The following is a 16,849-nucleotide window of genomic DNA, read 5'->3' as shown; positions in this document are numbered from 1 at the left end:
CATTATGTTGCTCTTGGGGGGGGCACGGTGGCTTAGTGGTTAGCACGTTCGCCTCACATCTCCAGGGTCGGGGTTCGATCCCCGCCTCCACCTTGTGTGTGTGGAGTTTGCATGTTCTCCCCGTGCCTCGGGGGTTTACTCCGGGTACTCCGGTTTCCTCCCCCGGTCCAAAGACATGCATGGTAGGTTGATTGGCATCTCTGGAAAATTGTCCGTAGTGTGTGATTGCGTGAGTGAATGAGAGTGTGTGTGTGCCCTGTGATGGGTTGGCACTCCGTCCAGGATGTATCCTGCCTTGATGCCCGATGACGCCTGAGATAGGCACAGGCTCCCCGTGACCCGAGGTAGTTTGGCTAAGCGTTATAAGATGAATGAATGTTGCTCTTGCTGCTGAGGATGTGAGTGTGCAACAAATACACAACAAAACCCACCCTTTTTAAATGAGGAGGAAGCACTCGAACCCCTGGCTCGTTTGTAAAATGAGATGAGCTAGCATTATTAACAGACCTGTTCACTGGAGGGGGGCAGTTTGTGGGGGTCCATAGTCAAAGATTTGAGGTCCTCTGCGATGGTCTGAAGATGGACGATCTCCCCCAGCATGGCCATCTCCTCATCCTGAGACACAGAGACGTGTTAAAGTAGGAACAAGGAAAGACTTCTGGAGCACTTTTATTCAGGTAGCTTGATTTCATCTAATGATGAGTGTCGCTGCTGCTCACCACGACAGGCCGCAACATGGAGACGAAGATGCAGAAGCGAGCTCTCTCCTCTATCAGTGCCTTTCTCACCGCCTGCTTCTCTGTCTCCTCCAGCAGCAGGTATTTATCCGTCACATCCTGGACGGCGCTGTCTAGCTGAGGCTGGATGTCGCCTCTCCCTGCAGGACACCACACACACCCCAATCAGGAAAAAGTGATGAGCCCTGACCTGTGTCCAGCACTCTTAATCAACACAATAATAATAATAATAATAATAATAATAATAATAATAATAATAATAATATTAAAATAATAATAACAATAATATTGAAAATGTTAACTAACTGGTGAGGAGACAGAGACAGACAGGGACAGAGAGACAGGATGACAGACAGGAATCCCATTTAAATTCTATTTAATTGAATGAAAGTTTATTTAAACAACTCGCTTCAATAAAAACTTTCTTTTATATGAAGTAACTGATGTGTCACATACTGATTGAGCTGATTATTCTTATCCTGTTTACTACTATGCAGTTATGAAATTCAAAAACCAAAAATTCAACCCCCAAACACATACACACACATACACACACACCTCCTGGAAGCCTTCCTAAAGACATAAAGACAATATGACCTTTGACACCAGGGTGTGTTTTGTTTACAGAACAGCGAAGAGAAGTGTTTGAGAGCGAAACGTGAAAATCACACTCTGTTGTTACGCTACTGAATCTCAACACGGCTTCTTTACAGCCATGGGGAACATGTTTTAAAGACCCCAGGGGTCAGACAGGGGCAAAATACAGAGATGAAGAACACACTGTTTACACTAAGATCTGGACCAGGATTAGCATAATTACGATTAGCATAATATAATATTATAACTATGAGATTACAAAAATGTATTAGACTCAAGTCAGACACACAAACACACACACTTTTGTTGCCTATAACAGCCACAAAGCAACAAATACCAAAAAGCCACTGAACCACAAGACTGATTTGGAACACAGCCAAGTTGACAAAGTGGACCACACACACACACACACACACACACACACATACACGTACATACACACATACACACACACACACTTACCCATTGCATCAGCTGCTCAAAACAGGTGCAAATACAGTGATGCAGAGCAGAAAGAAAATGCAGAGCAATGTGTCAGTTTTCTCTGCTAATGCTATGCTAAATATGCTAACACTCCAACAGTAGCAAATATGGTGTGGCCCGTATAGCTGTCAGTCTGCAAAAAGGAGGCGTGGCCTGTATAGCTGTCAGTCCACAGAAAGGAGGCGTGGCTTGTCAGTCCCAGTGAAAATGGTGCTTGGAGTTGATCTAAATAAACGTGAGCTCTGGATAAATCCAGTTCAGTTCAGTATGTGATGATTTTCTGGTCATCCGTTTTTCTTTGATCTGAACATGATGCTGATTAAATTAGGCAGCTATAAAAGTTAGAAGGAAGAGGAATGGGTATGTAAAATAACAGCAGATGTGTTTACACACAGTGTCAGAAGACCAACATCATCGGTCCACACTCATCTGTTCCATGTCTCTGAGGCTCAGCAGCAGAATTTTCCATGTTATTCTTATATTATTAATATCTCTCGTAAGAAACGTAAAGTGCACAAGCGACTCGCTATCGTTCATGAGCACAGATTTACATAAACACTTTTCATAACGTTCAACTCTCAGAGCTTCACATTTAAATCTGATTTGTGTGTGTGTGTGTGTGTGTGTGTGTGTGTGTTGGAGCAGAAACAGGAAGTGATTTACCTTTCTTAGCTTTCTTCTGCAGTTTCAGAGTGTCAGAGGATTTCTTTTTAATCTCCTGCCGAGCTTTTTTATACTCTGTGGATGAAGGGATGACTGTGTAACTTGATAAAATCAAAACTCTGCTTATTCCTAATTCACACACATGCACACACACACACACACACACACACACACCTTTGGCATGGTCCTTATCTAGCATGTTTGCACCTCTCTTCCACTCCTCCAGCTGCTCCTGAAGAGGGTTAATGAGGCAGTCGATAAACGTCCTGAAAAACACACAACACACAAACTGAGAAACTCTCACCATATTACATGATCATCACAGTCACCTTATTACAGTGCCATTACTGTCACATTATCACAGGGTCATCAGCATTGTGAAAAGAATGAAAGCAGAATAAATGGAAAAAAGACCCCAGCAAAAGTAAAAGAAAAAAAAATGAGAGAGAAAGAAAGAAACGCAGAAGTAGGAAAAAAGAAAGCAAAAAAAAACACCGCCGTAATAAAATACGAAAAAAAGTAAAGCTAGACCGTACAAAAGAAAGAAAGGAAAGGCGAATTTAGATGTTTGTGTACATGCAGTTCCACTAGGTGAGCTCTCACTGCTAGCTCTTTTGTGCTAGCTGTTTGATGGCCTACACGACAGAGGAAGCTCTCCTACACATCTAACATTTAAAGATGTATCTCAGGAGCTTGGGTCTCCTCACGGTAGGTCTGTCTGCTCTGACTCCAGTTAATCATTCACTCCTCTCTGTTTCCCTGGGGCTCTTCCAGCAGCTGAGGAGTTTAAATTTAGCCTCTCATCTGCGGATGATTTACAGCGCGGCTGAGGAGAAAACGTCTCCCCTGAAATTAGAGCAGAGAGCCGGTGAGGCGTGGAACGGTCCCAGTGCCAGAAGTTTTGCCCCCTCCCCTTGTTCTCTCTTTCTCCACTGTGCTGCTGTGGGAAGTGATGGACACCTTTGGCCTAGTGAGGGTCTGATTTTCAATTTCTCAATGGAAATAAAATGGAAGAGACTGATGATAACCCAACTTGTCTCCAGGCGCTTAAGTTAAATTCCAAATTCAAAGAATTATTAACACATTCCTCAAATGTAAACTTTTCTCTAACTAAAAAAAAAAAAAATAGACAAACACCATAAATAAAGGAATAAATATTTACGTGGAGAACTGCTTCAGCTTGGCCTCAATGCTCCTGTGCCTCATACACATCCTGGTCAGAGCCGAGCCGATGTCCCTGGTGCCTCCTGAGAAGGAAATAAAATTTTTTTTAAAAAACTGATTGAGTTGTATATCAACCTCGCTCCTCTAGAGGACAAGCCAAAGAACTTTTTCGAGTATCTGACTGAGGAAAACTTCTACAAGTGTATGTTAACAGCAGGGCTCCATGTTAAAATCATCCAGAAAATTATGTCAATGTTGACAAAAGTCATGGTATTCCACAAGATAAGCCATAAACAAGCTAACTATCTAGCTCTGTGGATACTATTACTAATGGTTAGGCTACTGATAGCTACATGTGTTTAGCCATAATCACTTCTACATATTCCACAACCTATTTTTATGTTTTATCAAACACACCAGAAAGTGAGAGGGATTCTCACCTGCTAGAAAGATGAAAGCGGTCCATCGCATTATATTTACAACCCAAACTATACGCATGAAGATGGTTAGCCTTAGTGCCTAGTAAGCTACATTGTTACCATACATGATGCTTGGGAAAGTTTCAGTTCCTGTCAAAATGCTAAAATGCTAACCCTTCACATCCAGCTGTTAGCATTGACTCAAAAGCATCACACTAAGCTATGAGAAGGCTGATGAACCAACTTCACACGTCAATGCTAGTGTTGGATCTCAGTGAGAAACACACAAATATGACCTCATTTGTGACCTCATATGACCCCTAAGGCTCAAGAAGCATGTTTGGCAAAATTTCCTCAAAGTCTTTACAAAACAAACCAAAAAAAGTCGACTCATACGAGTCCGATATACAGCTGTAGCTCATTGACATATCGCTGCTAGTTATTAAGGTCTTTAAACTCCTTCAACAAGGAAAGGTTTAAGTCCTCTGACCTCAGATATATCATACTGTAGGTCAGTCTCGACTATCAGCTGACAACATCCAAGTGCTCTTCTCAAAGGCAGCACAAAGTAATGGCACCCCTCTACAGCTGCTGCTGAGAACCACTGTTATGAATTTTCACTTATGTGTTTGTGTTCTTTGAATTTATCCACAACTTATCAATACCTGTCAAAACTTTTAACATCAATGATTTAAAGTTTTCTTCATTAAAGATATTCATGCAATAAAGCAGGCTGGATTTTCAGGAACTCCAAAACCGGTGAAACCGGAGTTTTGGTGTGATTAATAACAAATAATAAATGTGTGAGAGTTAGTGATTGTGAGGTAGTACTTGGGAATGATCCAGAATTCCCACATAATGGTCAGTGTCAACAGTGCTCCCAGGCCAGCGTTTAGGATGAGGTTAAGATTCAGACAGCCGTTGGTATAAATTAGGGTGAATGAAACGAGACGCTCTCAGACAGAGGTGGCTGACATTGACGAACGCTTTCTTTGTGCTCCTTTGCCTGGTCTGAAAGCTCTCAGCGTGAATGAATATGCATCCCTGCAGGAAGCGACTTTTAATCTCGGCCAAATGTGACTAACTGCTTTTGTAACAACACAAAAAGAAATGTGAGAAAGACTGAGAAGTTCATTTTAAAAACAGGCTTACCCCCCACCCCATCTGTAGCAAGGCATCATCCCTGTCTGAAGGAGGCAGAAATCAGAAACCTCGCCTCGTCCCCTAACTCCTTCCACCAGGCAGCAAAGAACAGCTGGCTGTTACTATCTTGTCAGAACTATTTTTCTAACCTGTAGCTAAATATTAACTGTGAACTGAAAAGTGCCCTACGCTGCTGAGGTCTGTCTTTTCCACCTTGGATTTCCTGAATTGGACATGGTGAAGGGAAAGGAGTCTACGGTTATTTTTAGCCAAACTGGGAAACAACCCAAAATGTAATTTGCATTCATTTACAAGAACAAACGTCAGTCCCTCCTCACCTCCTCCTCCTCCTCCAACAATGACTACACTCTTTGCACGAAAAGGGAAGAGGCCAGTGTGTGATGTGTGATTTGCATTTCTGGGCGTTTCTGTCATTTGGTGTGCTGACATTTGGTTATATGGTATACTAGATTAATCAACATGGACATGATCAGTATGGTGACCTGGTTGTAATATCTTTATAGGTGCTGGTTAATCATAAAATACAGGATAGCTGAAATTTTTTCTCGTGATTGATCCAACCATCCTTTTATTTTCTCAACACTAATGAAAGAAGTTCTCTGTTTATGGATTTGAAACCATACAGTATAGGAAAAATAAACACAAGTAACAAGAAGCGGTTCTGTAAACTGTTCACTCTGGACCCCTCCTTTCATTCATCATTGATTTCACATCTGAAAGAAACTCCAGTTTGAGGGAGAAAGTGCACTTCAGCAATTTTATTTGAACCCCAATTGTTCAAGGTCACCAATTTGAGTTTTCTTTCCATTAAACCAACAGCTCCTGCTTGGAGCCATCACAGAGACAGTCCACCTCTTGTTCCTAGTCCAAATACACAGCACTGTGGAACCCTGAGAGGCTCACAGAGCACCATTCTATCACTAACAGACTGGGGTTCTTCTACCTCCACCCTGGTTATAGAGTTATGACTGATGTTGCTTGTGTAAAGCTTGTAGGAATAAAGCAGCAGGAAATAAAGCTGGGGTCTTAAAATAAGTGACAAGTGACTTTTCAATTTCAACAAATGACAATGAGGCCACAGTTGAGCTCTGAGTTAATAAAGAGGCTTTCTGATTTTTAAATGTGGAAATTAGGCTAAAATGTCAACGGGTGTAATCTACACCAGAGCCAGACAGAGAACGTTGGGGCTGTCTCGCTGTAGTCTGGTTTCTTGTCTAGCTGCTAACAGGCAGAACTTCTCTCCGTCACCTTCTTCTTCTTCTTTTTTTTTTCCCCCGATAAATAAGATCTTGGAAGAAGCAGGCCCAGACAACACAAGTGACTATAAAAGAGATCATTTTACAACCTGTTGACTTTTTCACACCCATCTGCGACTAAAATGAGGTTATTAGCATTCCAAGAAACTCTGGAGATACAGCCAGTCAGAAACGCATGCCCCAAATACAAGAGAGCAGTACACAAACTCTTAATAACCTTTGGATAAGTTACTATATCTGGTGTGTTCTTTCCTGTCAGTAAAGCTCGACACGGTGTAATCCTGTCAGCAAGTCAAAAGGTTTTCATGAGCAGACACAACACAGCAAAACTTCTCATATATCAAACATGTCAAACAACAACAGCAAGTCAGTGAACCACGGATCTGATTTCCTCTTAAAAGGAAATCAAACAAATACCAAATTCCGCGGTCAACAAAATGGCTGGTTTTAATTGTCTTGTGTTGTGTGATGGCATCGTATCCAAGTCATGACACAAGCAGGAAACTGGGCATGCTCGTTTCTGTGGCGACAAAAAACTAGACTCTGAACACCAAATGAACCTTGCACCCTCTCTGTTCGTGCTCTTTCAGGGTCTCTTGGGAAACAAATCTCACATTCTAAAGTTTAACTACTAAAAGTGGCATGCAACCAAAAGCACACAACTGGCCAGATTCCAGAGAGGCAACTGAACATGTTTTGATGTGGGAATGTTTTAACTCTTATGTCCGTCATCCTTCCCTGTATGCTCAGCTCTGGCCTTATCCTGATTTATCCTAATTTAAAAGCTACTTTTGAGCTCAAATCCATCGACCATTAAGTTAAATTTAGTCTCCAGTTGCTGTGTCCCTCCCAGAATGCCTGGTCTTGTCGAGTCTGCTTGTTATAAATAGGCATGACTTGGAGGATTCTGTGATTAGCATGGCACCACACCTCAATTCTGTCTCTCTCCACTCAGCCTGTCTGTCTCTCAGTCTGCACTCATCCACGCCTTCATCCTCTTTGATGCGAGCGCTTACAATAGGTCCTGTGCAAATCATAGGCCGCTGGAAACTAAAACACCCTGCATTATCGTGAATACCATCACCTCCTTGCCTCAATGTGTGTCTCCAAAAAGACTAATTAAAGTCTACACCATGGACAAAACAGCCAAACTACTAATTAGTCAAGTGCAAAACCAATAAACACAACAATCTGGATAGAAATAATCAACAAATCCCGGGAAAAACCACCCATGTTTTAAAAGAGGCAGGCCACCACTTCTAACCCCTCATCTTCCATTCTGTGGCTTCAGCCAAGCTTTGCTCTGTAAAACAGAGTTGGAGGTGAATGTCGGTGCAAGTCGATGCTGTAGGGATCTTTGAAAGGGAGGTTAAAACACACATGGTGACTTTTTTTTACCCCTGCCAAAAGAGATCTCAGTATCACAACTCCAGGGCCAGCACAAGGGTAAAAGAATATTTAAAGGGGATGCGGTAATGCAGGGCCAGTCAAGCGGACGCTCTTCTGTTAGTATGTTTCAGCTCGATCACAAAGACAGGCATTCACAACAAGAATGTCTTTCTAAACAGAAGCGCTGCCCAAGAGCCTGCTCTTGTCTCCGGCTTTGAGTGGACTCTTAAATGCTCTAAATCAAGATAACAAGCACTTTCATTGGAAATGAATAACGGCCAATGTGAAGCTCTACTCTGACCTTTCGATCATGAATATAGAGCTGATATTTCAAGCCCAGCATGCATGAGAGGGAATGCATACCGAGAATAACTATATAGGATCTTTGTTCACTTTCTCTGGGATGCATATAGCATGGCATCTGCTAGCTATGAGGAAATGCCCAGTCAAAAGCCTCTCCTATCTGATTTTTTGGAAAGTATTTGGAGCTCATGCTGCTTCACAGGAGAGAGGAATTGTTTAACAGAGTCGACAGTTACATCATTGAATCAGCTCAGATGCGAGTGGTGAGTGAAGTGACAGCAGCTTGGCTCTTCACACTTGGCAGGAAAGTTTTGGAGGAGGCTCTAGTGAGCTACAGAACAAAATGTGCTGAGGGTTGATGCATGCTTTAATCATCACTAACCTTTTGAAGCCGAAATATTAAATCAGAATCACGGACGGTACCATTCGCACCCAGCTCCATCCTTCCATTCATAACTATTAATAAACTTTTACGTCTAGCAGTCAGCACCATTCCTACTTGTTTTTTCAGGCTCCAAACACACCATGCATGCTTAGGTCGTCAGGGACACACACTGCAGTAAGTATGTGAGGAATGTGCTGACGGCTGAAAAACCAGGATGGACACATGCAGATAATGTGCATGCAGGACAAGAAGAAAGTCTGACAGAGTAAATCAGGCTGTAAGAGGACGAATCTCCTGTCTGAAGTTAAAAATATTTAAATAATATTTAAAATCCCCTTAAAAAAAACGCTCTAAATTTAGATTAGTACTGATATATTACATCTGTTGCTTTTAATCGCTTTAAGCTTTTAGTCTTAAATGTTAGAAAAATGCTGAAGCTATTGACAATGTTGCAATCCCAAAGATTACTTTCTCATAACATCATATCCTCAAGTGCTTTCTTTGTGAAACAACTCACTTTGTCAGCATTTACATGGTAGCACCTAAAATGAAAGCATCCAAACCTCACGGCTCACACGGACATATTGTTATAATCATGAACATTCTTGCTAAAGCCTTTTCTTCCAGCTCTTAAGGAATGCTGAAATTGTTGGGAATGCCTCAGGGGTCAATGCTGGTGTTGGGAACTTTGAAAAGCAGGTGTTTGTTCTGCAGGTTCTAAGGTAATTGTGATAATTGTGTTTAAGTGCACACAACGGCTGAAGACCGCTGCAGGTGTGATGATCAGCTGGTGTTTAATATTGATATTAAGGCCTGAGAAAGTATAGAGACAAGCAGGACTCTGGACTAAGTTGTCCATTGTAACGTTAATCAAAGGGGATGTTACACACTTGATCGTCAAAGGGGCTTACAGGACTTTGTCAAATTCAGGCTCTGAACACGAGAACACAGGATACTGTTTCCATCCCGAATGTTTTTTATATAGTAAATATTTTTAAATGTTAAGCAAATTTCTATAAATATTTGGGGAATTCCTGGAGCTTTCCATTAACTGCTGTTCTATTAAACATAAATCCAGAATTAATTATTCATAATTTTCTGTTTAAAGCTTTTCAAAGTTGGTGAGAAATTAGACCAAATGATTTACACAATGTTTTTGGACATTATTTTCCTGAACTAATTCCTTATAATTCTAATACACAAATGTTTTTTTTCCTCTAACTGTTCTACAGTATAATATAAAGTACAATACAGTACAATAAAGTACAAATGTTTTTTATTTTCTCCACAGACCGATTAGTCCCCTCTCTTATCGTGCTTGTTTATGGCATTGTGGCTGAGTTCTTCCGAGATTATGACCCTGAAAACGATAAAAGTGATCCAAATTGTGCCACGTAGCCAAAGCAGGATCATTAAAAGCGCTGGTGCAGCCCTTACAGTCTAAATGATGTTATCTCAAGGACAAAAGAAAACACTGTATGCCTTATCGGAGCACTTCCTCCACACGCCTCATTACACAGTGGAGGGCAAAATGACCCGAAAGGGCTGTGTATCAGCCGAACAGTCTGATCCCTGAGCGCTTTAGATGTCTGTCGCTCTTGAAATATACAATTCCTCACTCTTGCAGGTTCAGTCAGTAATAAGTTTTCCTCAGCTGGATAATAAACATGAGCTAAATAAAATGTCTTAGCGATGATGAAATCTAAATCCATTCTCGGTAGTGCATTCAGATTTCGGTGTACTGCCTTGAGTTTAGCTGCACAGATGTTCCCAATTTCCCAGAAACCAAAACCCCCCCAAGATAACGACCTAGTACTTCAGTACAGCAGCTATTAGGTGGCTAATTAGAGGCAGAGAGGCAGGGCAGTGCTGATTACCGCCTCACGCTTCCAGCTGTGCAGAAACTGGCTGGAGATTTAGATTCTGATTGAAGGTTAAAATCGCCTCGTTCTCCTTCACTGCACTGTGACCAGGTGTACAAATCTAAGTGACTTTAATGACATTTGATGTCATGTGAACCTCTAACGAGTAGCGCAGTGAGGAACAACCTCAATCAGAAGAAACTGATCACTAAGATAGGGACCTTGTCCTTCAACAGTAAATAAAGTGAGAAGCTCAGAGTCAAACCAACTCCAGATATGAAGTCTGGCTATTTTTTCTCCGTCTACGCACGTGTCCCTTCAGCTGGCAGTCTATGTCTAGCCGTGTGCCTGTCTCGCTTTTTCTCCAAATCTGGATGTCTCTGTGTCCGTCTGTCGTTTTTGCATGCTTTTATTTCTCCATCTAAATCTTCTCTATGCTTTTTAAATCACTGCATCTCGTCTTAACACAGCTCAGAGTTTTAAAATTAAAGAACCGAGCTGCTGCGGTTGGAGTTTTGATTTATGTGGCACAAATATTTCCTGTCACAGATGTCCTGCTAGACAGCCCTCAGCTAACCGCTATGTGACGCTGACCTGAATGCTAATTTAACTGGTCACAAGTGGCCTGAAACACACACACAGAAATGCACAGAATGTGAATGTGACTGATGAAGTTGGCGTGATGACAGAGCGAGGGCCGTGTCGTGTGGCGCTGAGGTGACCCACATATCAGCTCTTTAATTAGCCTCTAGTTCAGACCACAGCGTGCGGCAGAGGCAGCTCAAAAGCCGCTCGACACCACCGACACAGGTGCTGATCCACAGATCTGGGTGGAGTTGGGCCTGGCCGCTGGAGTGGAGAGCTCAGTTACACCACGCTACCTTTTTTTTTTTTTTTAAATTGAATGATTATTTCAGATGAAACATGCAGCCTGCGTCTCTCTAACCACTGCATTAGTCACTTTTATTTGCTTTTCTTCCCGTAGGCTGTGTGAGGTACTTCTTCACGATGCCTCAATTCATGTGACAAAAATGTGTAATTACGTTTATCTATTTAAGAAGGATCTGGCTTTTCAAAATCAAAATTCGGTCTAAGAGCTAAAGCTGAGAACCCTGAGGGGATTTTTGGAAGTTCTTGACTTTAGAATTTCAAAGAGAAGTGTTTAGAACAAATAAAACCCCGGGAGAAGAAAAAAAATCACTCGGATATATTTCTCAATTTTGTAAACAGCAAGGAAGAGAGCATGATGTGTCCTCGTCTGTTAGCAAGAAGTTGGCACAGAGTGGATAAGTGCTGAAAGGCGACGATTCACGAACTGCAGATTGAACACTTTAGATAAGAGACATTATAATCCCTTCATAATCCTCCTGTAGAACTGCTTCACCTTCTAACTGTCAATACTACTCCATTTAATATTATACCTCTGTGTGTGTGTGTGTGAGAGAGAGATAATCAGTCTTTGACAGCACTTCCGCTGTGAAGATGTGGAGATAAAGTCAACACCCTGATAAAATCTGGAATGTAGATCAGTCAGAGCCAGATTAAGAGATCTGGGATACATTCTGACCTGGAAAAGACTTCAGCAGATATAATACTGTGGGTCTTGAGATAAAGCAGTAGCATTAGTGTTTCACAGCCAGTCTGTGGGCTGAGAAGATCCTGTCTGTACATCACGCTTCTTCAGATGGTTATCTGTGATTCAGCAGCTTGTGCGTCACACATTATGAAAGCAGAATGGTTTCAGAGCAGATCTGCTGTCAGGGTTTACGCTGTGTTTGGACTTTCAGGAACGTTGACTCATGCTTTCTGCTTGACTCACCTGCATTAGTGGGCATGTGCCAGCAGCTGCTTAGAGTCTAAAGCATGATATTCAGCGTGCTGTAAGAAATGTCCACATCTTTTCATCCTCGTGTCTGTGTTTAACCAAGATTTAAGAACAGCTCATCAAGATTTCCTCCATTTTCTTCTTCATTTATTCCTAACTGAGTCCTGCCCACCGGCCAGCACTCCCTCTTTCTCTCTCTGTCTATGACGTGACTATCTGTTCTCTACGGTTCTTCAGCTGCCTTTCATAGATTTTATTGTTGTAAGTCATCAGTAGATGTTTCTACTACTGGTTGCTATGGTAACATTTATCAGTAGTGGCGTAACTAAAGTTCTGCTGGAAAAAAAAAAACAAATCAGTTTTGTTTCCATTTAAAGAAAACATTCTGAAGGGAGTCACGATTAAAGTTAATGTATTAGATATACAACAATAATGAGAGTGAGAGAGAGAGAGAGAGAGAGAGAGAGAGAGAGAGAGAGAGAGAGGAGTTTACTTCCAGAGAGAGTGTACTTCAAGTAACTGAAAACAGGTCCAAAAGTTTTTTTGTTTTTTTTTTTTTTGTTTTTTTTTTAAGTAATTCAGTTTCCAGTTTAGGTCACAAAGTATATTTTTTTCTGAATTATGCTTAAAGTTTTGTTTTAAAAAAACTCAAGTTGACAAATCACAACACAAGATAAGTGTTAGTGTAAGAGTCTGAACTAGTGGAAGCCCAGCACACCTCTGTACTCGTTTACTGAGCTGATTAGAGGCTCGGACACACTGATAGTGACTTGAGTAAGCTACAGGAAATACCTGCTGCTCTTAATAACAGAAACGGACTCGTCAAGTCAAGCTCGAGTCAGAAATCAGGAGTCCTGAAAGTCACAAAGTGTGTGTATTGTGTAGCCTGTGTATTGTGTGTGTAGTGGAGTGTCTGTGTTGTGTAGTGTTTGTGTATTGTGTAGTTTGTTTAGTGTGTGTATTGTGTAGTGTGCGTAATATGTTGTGTGTTGTGTATTGATTAGTGTGTGTGGTGTGTACTGTATAGTGTGCAGTGTGTAGTGTGTTGTATAGTGTATGTATTGAGCAGTGTGTGTATTGTATGTAGTATGTAGGTGTAACACATAACACAAAGTGTTAATTCGCTGTAGCACAGGGGTGTCAAACTCAGGCCCGGGGGCCGCGGTGTAATTATATTTGGCCTGCGAGATCATATCAAATGTGCATTACAGCTGGCTAGCCGCATGTACTACAAATCACAGAATGCCTTGCCACTGTAGTCACAAACAGCAAGCGCCCCTCATTCTCTGTTGACCGTCGTGAACAACCATGTTACAGTCACATCGGGCAAGTTAATTCCACCCTCCACAAAAATGGCCAAACGAAATATGGACAATAGGAGCTTTCAAGACAGGTGGGAGGCAGATTATCTGTTCACGAATATAAAGGACAGACCTGTTTGTCTTGTGTGCTAACGGAGCTAACGTGTCTGTAACGAAAGAATATAACATAAGAAGACACGAGTCAAAAAGTTGGATTTTCATTGAATGAAATTATTATTTTTGGTTGTTTTGTTGTTGGTTTTGAAAAAGATCCACTTCAAAAAGGAACTTAAAATGATCCAGTGAGTGGCATCATTTATTTTATTTATTTAAATAAGAAATGAACACCACTGATGTGTCTTTTATTTCCAATTTAATTTCTTATGTGTTTGTAATATCAAGCTCTGGTTGTTCCAAATCCTGTGTTCAAGCAAAACTAAAGTTTGTTTCCATATGAAAAAGGTTGAACATTACGTATCAGTTGCAGTTAATTTTTCAATAAATATACAGTTTGGCCCGTGACTTTATCTCAGTTTTATATTTTGGCCCACTGTGAATTTGAGTTTGACACCCCTGGTGTAGCAGGAGCAGAAAGCTGACTTCAGATCAGACCAACAAGAGCGTGGGCTTGTCAAAAGCCTCGGCACGGCGCCTTCCCACGGCAGATGGAGGAGCACAGGTAGGGACGGGCCACGTGAGCCTCCCTCTGGGTGAAGCAGAGACAAACCTGCTCCTGTTCCCAGCTTCCCTCCTCCCTGAAGCGACAGGAGACGTGTTGAACATGAGGCACAGCCTGAGAGAACAAACCAAACTCTGTGTGCTGTGAAAGTGCAGCGGAAGAAAAATGCTACAGAGCTGATCCCGAGACTCATACGTCAGACAGACACTTAGCTCACTTCGAATCTACTCGAACAGGTAAGATCTACTCCCAATCAAGACAAGTCTGTATCGACACTCTGTCAGAGCTCTACGCATGTTCGCAAACGGCGTGTTTCGGCTTGAATCTGCTTCGTTTTGAAAAACTAAAAAGATCCCCAGAATATCAGTGTTTCATCATTTATCACTTTGTAACTGTAACACTACTGACATGCTGGTGTAGTGAACCCCCTGATGTCAGATTTATGGTCTTGGTAAAACGTGGAACAGAATCCAGAGGGGTTTCTGCAGAGTTCTGCTGCTCCAGTGGAAACCAATGAACTTCTGAATCATAAAGCAGCAGAAGATACAGCTTCGTCACCTTCTACTTTTATTCTTAATGAGACGACAAACTGGAGCTGTGTTTGGACTCTGACCTTAAGCAGAGCTGGAAGTGGATTATCCATTCACACACACACACACATACACACACATACACACACATACACACACATACACAGTTGTTTACATGAACACCATGAACTTCACGGCTTCTGAGATCAGAAATATTTCATAATATTAGGGGGGGAAAATGCAGTAATAACACGAGATTCCTCTAGAAGTCTAATTCTGTTATTTCAATTCAGTTGATTTGAGCTTTTATTAAATGTAGTTGTGGTGCTGCAATGAGATTATAAAGTATCTGAAATGAGGTCCGCACACACAACACTTATCTTCATGAAGTGCACACTAAAGCTTTTAAGAGGAGATTAGAACATCTCCAGAGTGTTAAATGAATGAGTGTAATCCTGCAGTGTCCTAAAACAAACCCAACGCTGTGGCTGAACGTTATTGTGCTAATGATCGTTACAGGTGACTCGTTACAGCTTCAACATTGTTTACTTTCAAAATCAGCTGGAAAAACTGCAGCGTGCAAAAAATCACGTAGTCCGCAGCAGACGATTCAAAGTCCAGTGGAGGTCTGGCTGACTCGCTCTTAAACACACAGGAACCTTTACATGTACCTCTCACTTCCTGTCAGAAACATCAACACACTTTTCTACTGAACAGAAAGCGAGTTGTGTTCCAGATTTACGAGTGCGTTAGCTGCGCGTAAAGCTTTGGCGAGGTGAAAGCTGCTGGTTTGGGATTACTGAGGATAAGCTGCACAAAGACGACAAAGCACCGACGACAATAACAACAGTGCAGGAGCAAATCCCACGTAAACCTCATCTCCTTACACAATAACAGCCCGATATTACGCAATAAAATTATACAACTGTCAATATGTCACAGAAACCGCACTCTGGCACTGGAGACTCCTTCCACATACGATCAAATAACACCGTCCACCTGTCAATGAGCTGTTGCTATAAAAACCATAATGTAAGGGTGTTTCTATGAACCCGTGTGTCAATCAACCTCTTCTGACCAATCAGAATCCAAATACAGACATAAACCTCGCTCATTTTTTTGCCTCGATCCTGCTCAGCTGTGGGTGAAGTTTAGGAAAATAATGGTGTAATACTCAGGATTAAATTCCTGCCCTGATCATGATGATCTTAATGTTTGTAATTTTCCTTAACAGACCTGTGAGAAAAACATATGAATCACACTCTCCGAAATAACTAACAGGTTTGTGCAGAGCCGCGAGCGTCCCTGAACGTGTCCAAGCTCGAGAAGGGCTCGCTCTTGGCTGGAGCTCTCATATCCGTTTACACAAGAGAGGAGGAAACTTGGACTCAGATGAGAGACGTAAAAATAATTAAAAGGTAGACGTGGTGCCAACGTGGCCCGTCTTTATCTCAGAGACTGAAGTCCTTCGTCTCAGCTCTTCAGGGCGCTCGGTGGTTCTCTCTGTACTTCACCTTACTTCTGTGTTATGATCCTTTACCTGGAGCCCTGGAGCTGTTCAGACCAGTGTTACGAGGTCATTCAGAGGACACAGAGGAGGCGCTGGAACACACCAAGCCCTGGCGGGCGAGAGATTTAATCTGGTATTAGTTCCCTCTGCGTGTATAAAAGAATATTCAGGACATTAAGGAAAAAAACAAGTGTAAAGTGATCCAGGAAGACACCAAACTGCACTGAACACAGAACTACAAGCAGACGACATCATCAGAAGTGGCCCCGCCCACTAGGCTGCTGATTATTATTATTATTGTTATTATTATTAATTATTTTTATTATTATTATTATAATTCTTTGGCTGATTAACTGAGTGTTTCTGTTTGAGTCGAGTCTCACACTCGGGCCTTTTCTAGGGTATCAGAGATGATGGTGTTTCCATCCAGGTTTTGTAGCTGGAAAGTTTACTTCAGCTACATAACTGTGGTGTCGCTTGGATTCTTTCCGCTCGCAGTCTGAAACTCAGGACGCTGTGGTTCCGTCTCGTTACTCCGTTTGCCCTCGTCCACGGCCAAAACCTCATGGTCCGGACTTTTGA

The 16,849-nt window shown here is 41.8% G+C and overlaps 1 protein-coding gene across 5 annotated transcripts in view; it reads right to left on the bottom strand.

Moving 5' to 3' along the window:
* The window catches only part of LOC132846294 (protein MTSS 1-like), a 32,188-nt gene that overhangs the window by 9,148 nt on the left and 6,191 nt on the right, over positions 1 to 16,849 (bottom strand). For all 5 annotated transcript variants that reach the window (XM_060870958.1, XM_060870959.1, XM_060870960.1 and 2 more), the window contains exons 4-8: positions 3,643 to 3,727; positions 2,655 to 2,746; positions 2,481 to 2,555; positions 720 to 877; positions 508 to 615 (exon numbers count right to left, since the gene is read on the bottom strand). In XM_060870958.1, the coding sequence (XP_060726941.1) occupies positions 508 to 615; positions 720 to 877; positions 2,481 to 2,555; positions 2,655 to 2,746; positions 3,643 to 3,727 (518 nt within the window). The remainder of the gene's footprint in view (positions 1 to 507; positions 616 to 719; positions 878 to 2,480; positions 2,556 to 2,654; positions 2,747 to 3,642; positions 3,728 to 16,849) is intronic.

This window comes from Tachysurus vachellii, chromosome 5 (assembly GCF_030014155.1).
Source record: "Tachysurus vachellii isolate PV-2020 chromosome 5, HZAU_Pvac_v1, whole genome shotgun sequence".
Taxonomy (NCBI): Eukaryota; Metazoa; Chordata; class Actinopteri; order Siluriformes; family Bagridae; genus Tachysurus; species Tachysurus vachellii.
Note: the sequence above shows the minus strand (reverse complement) of the source record. Positions and strands in the feature narration are given on the sequence as shown.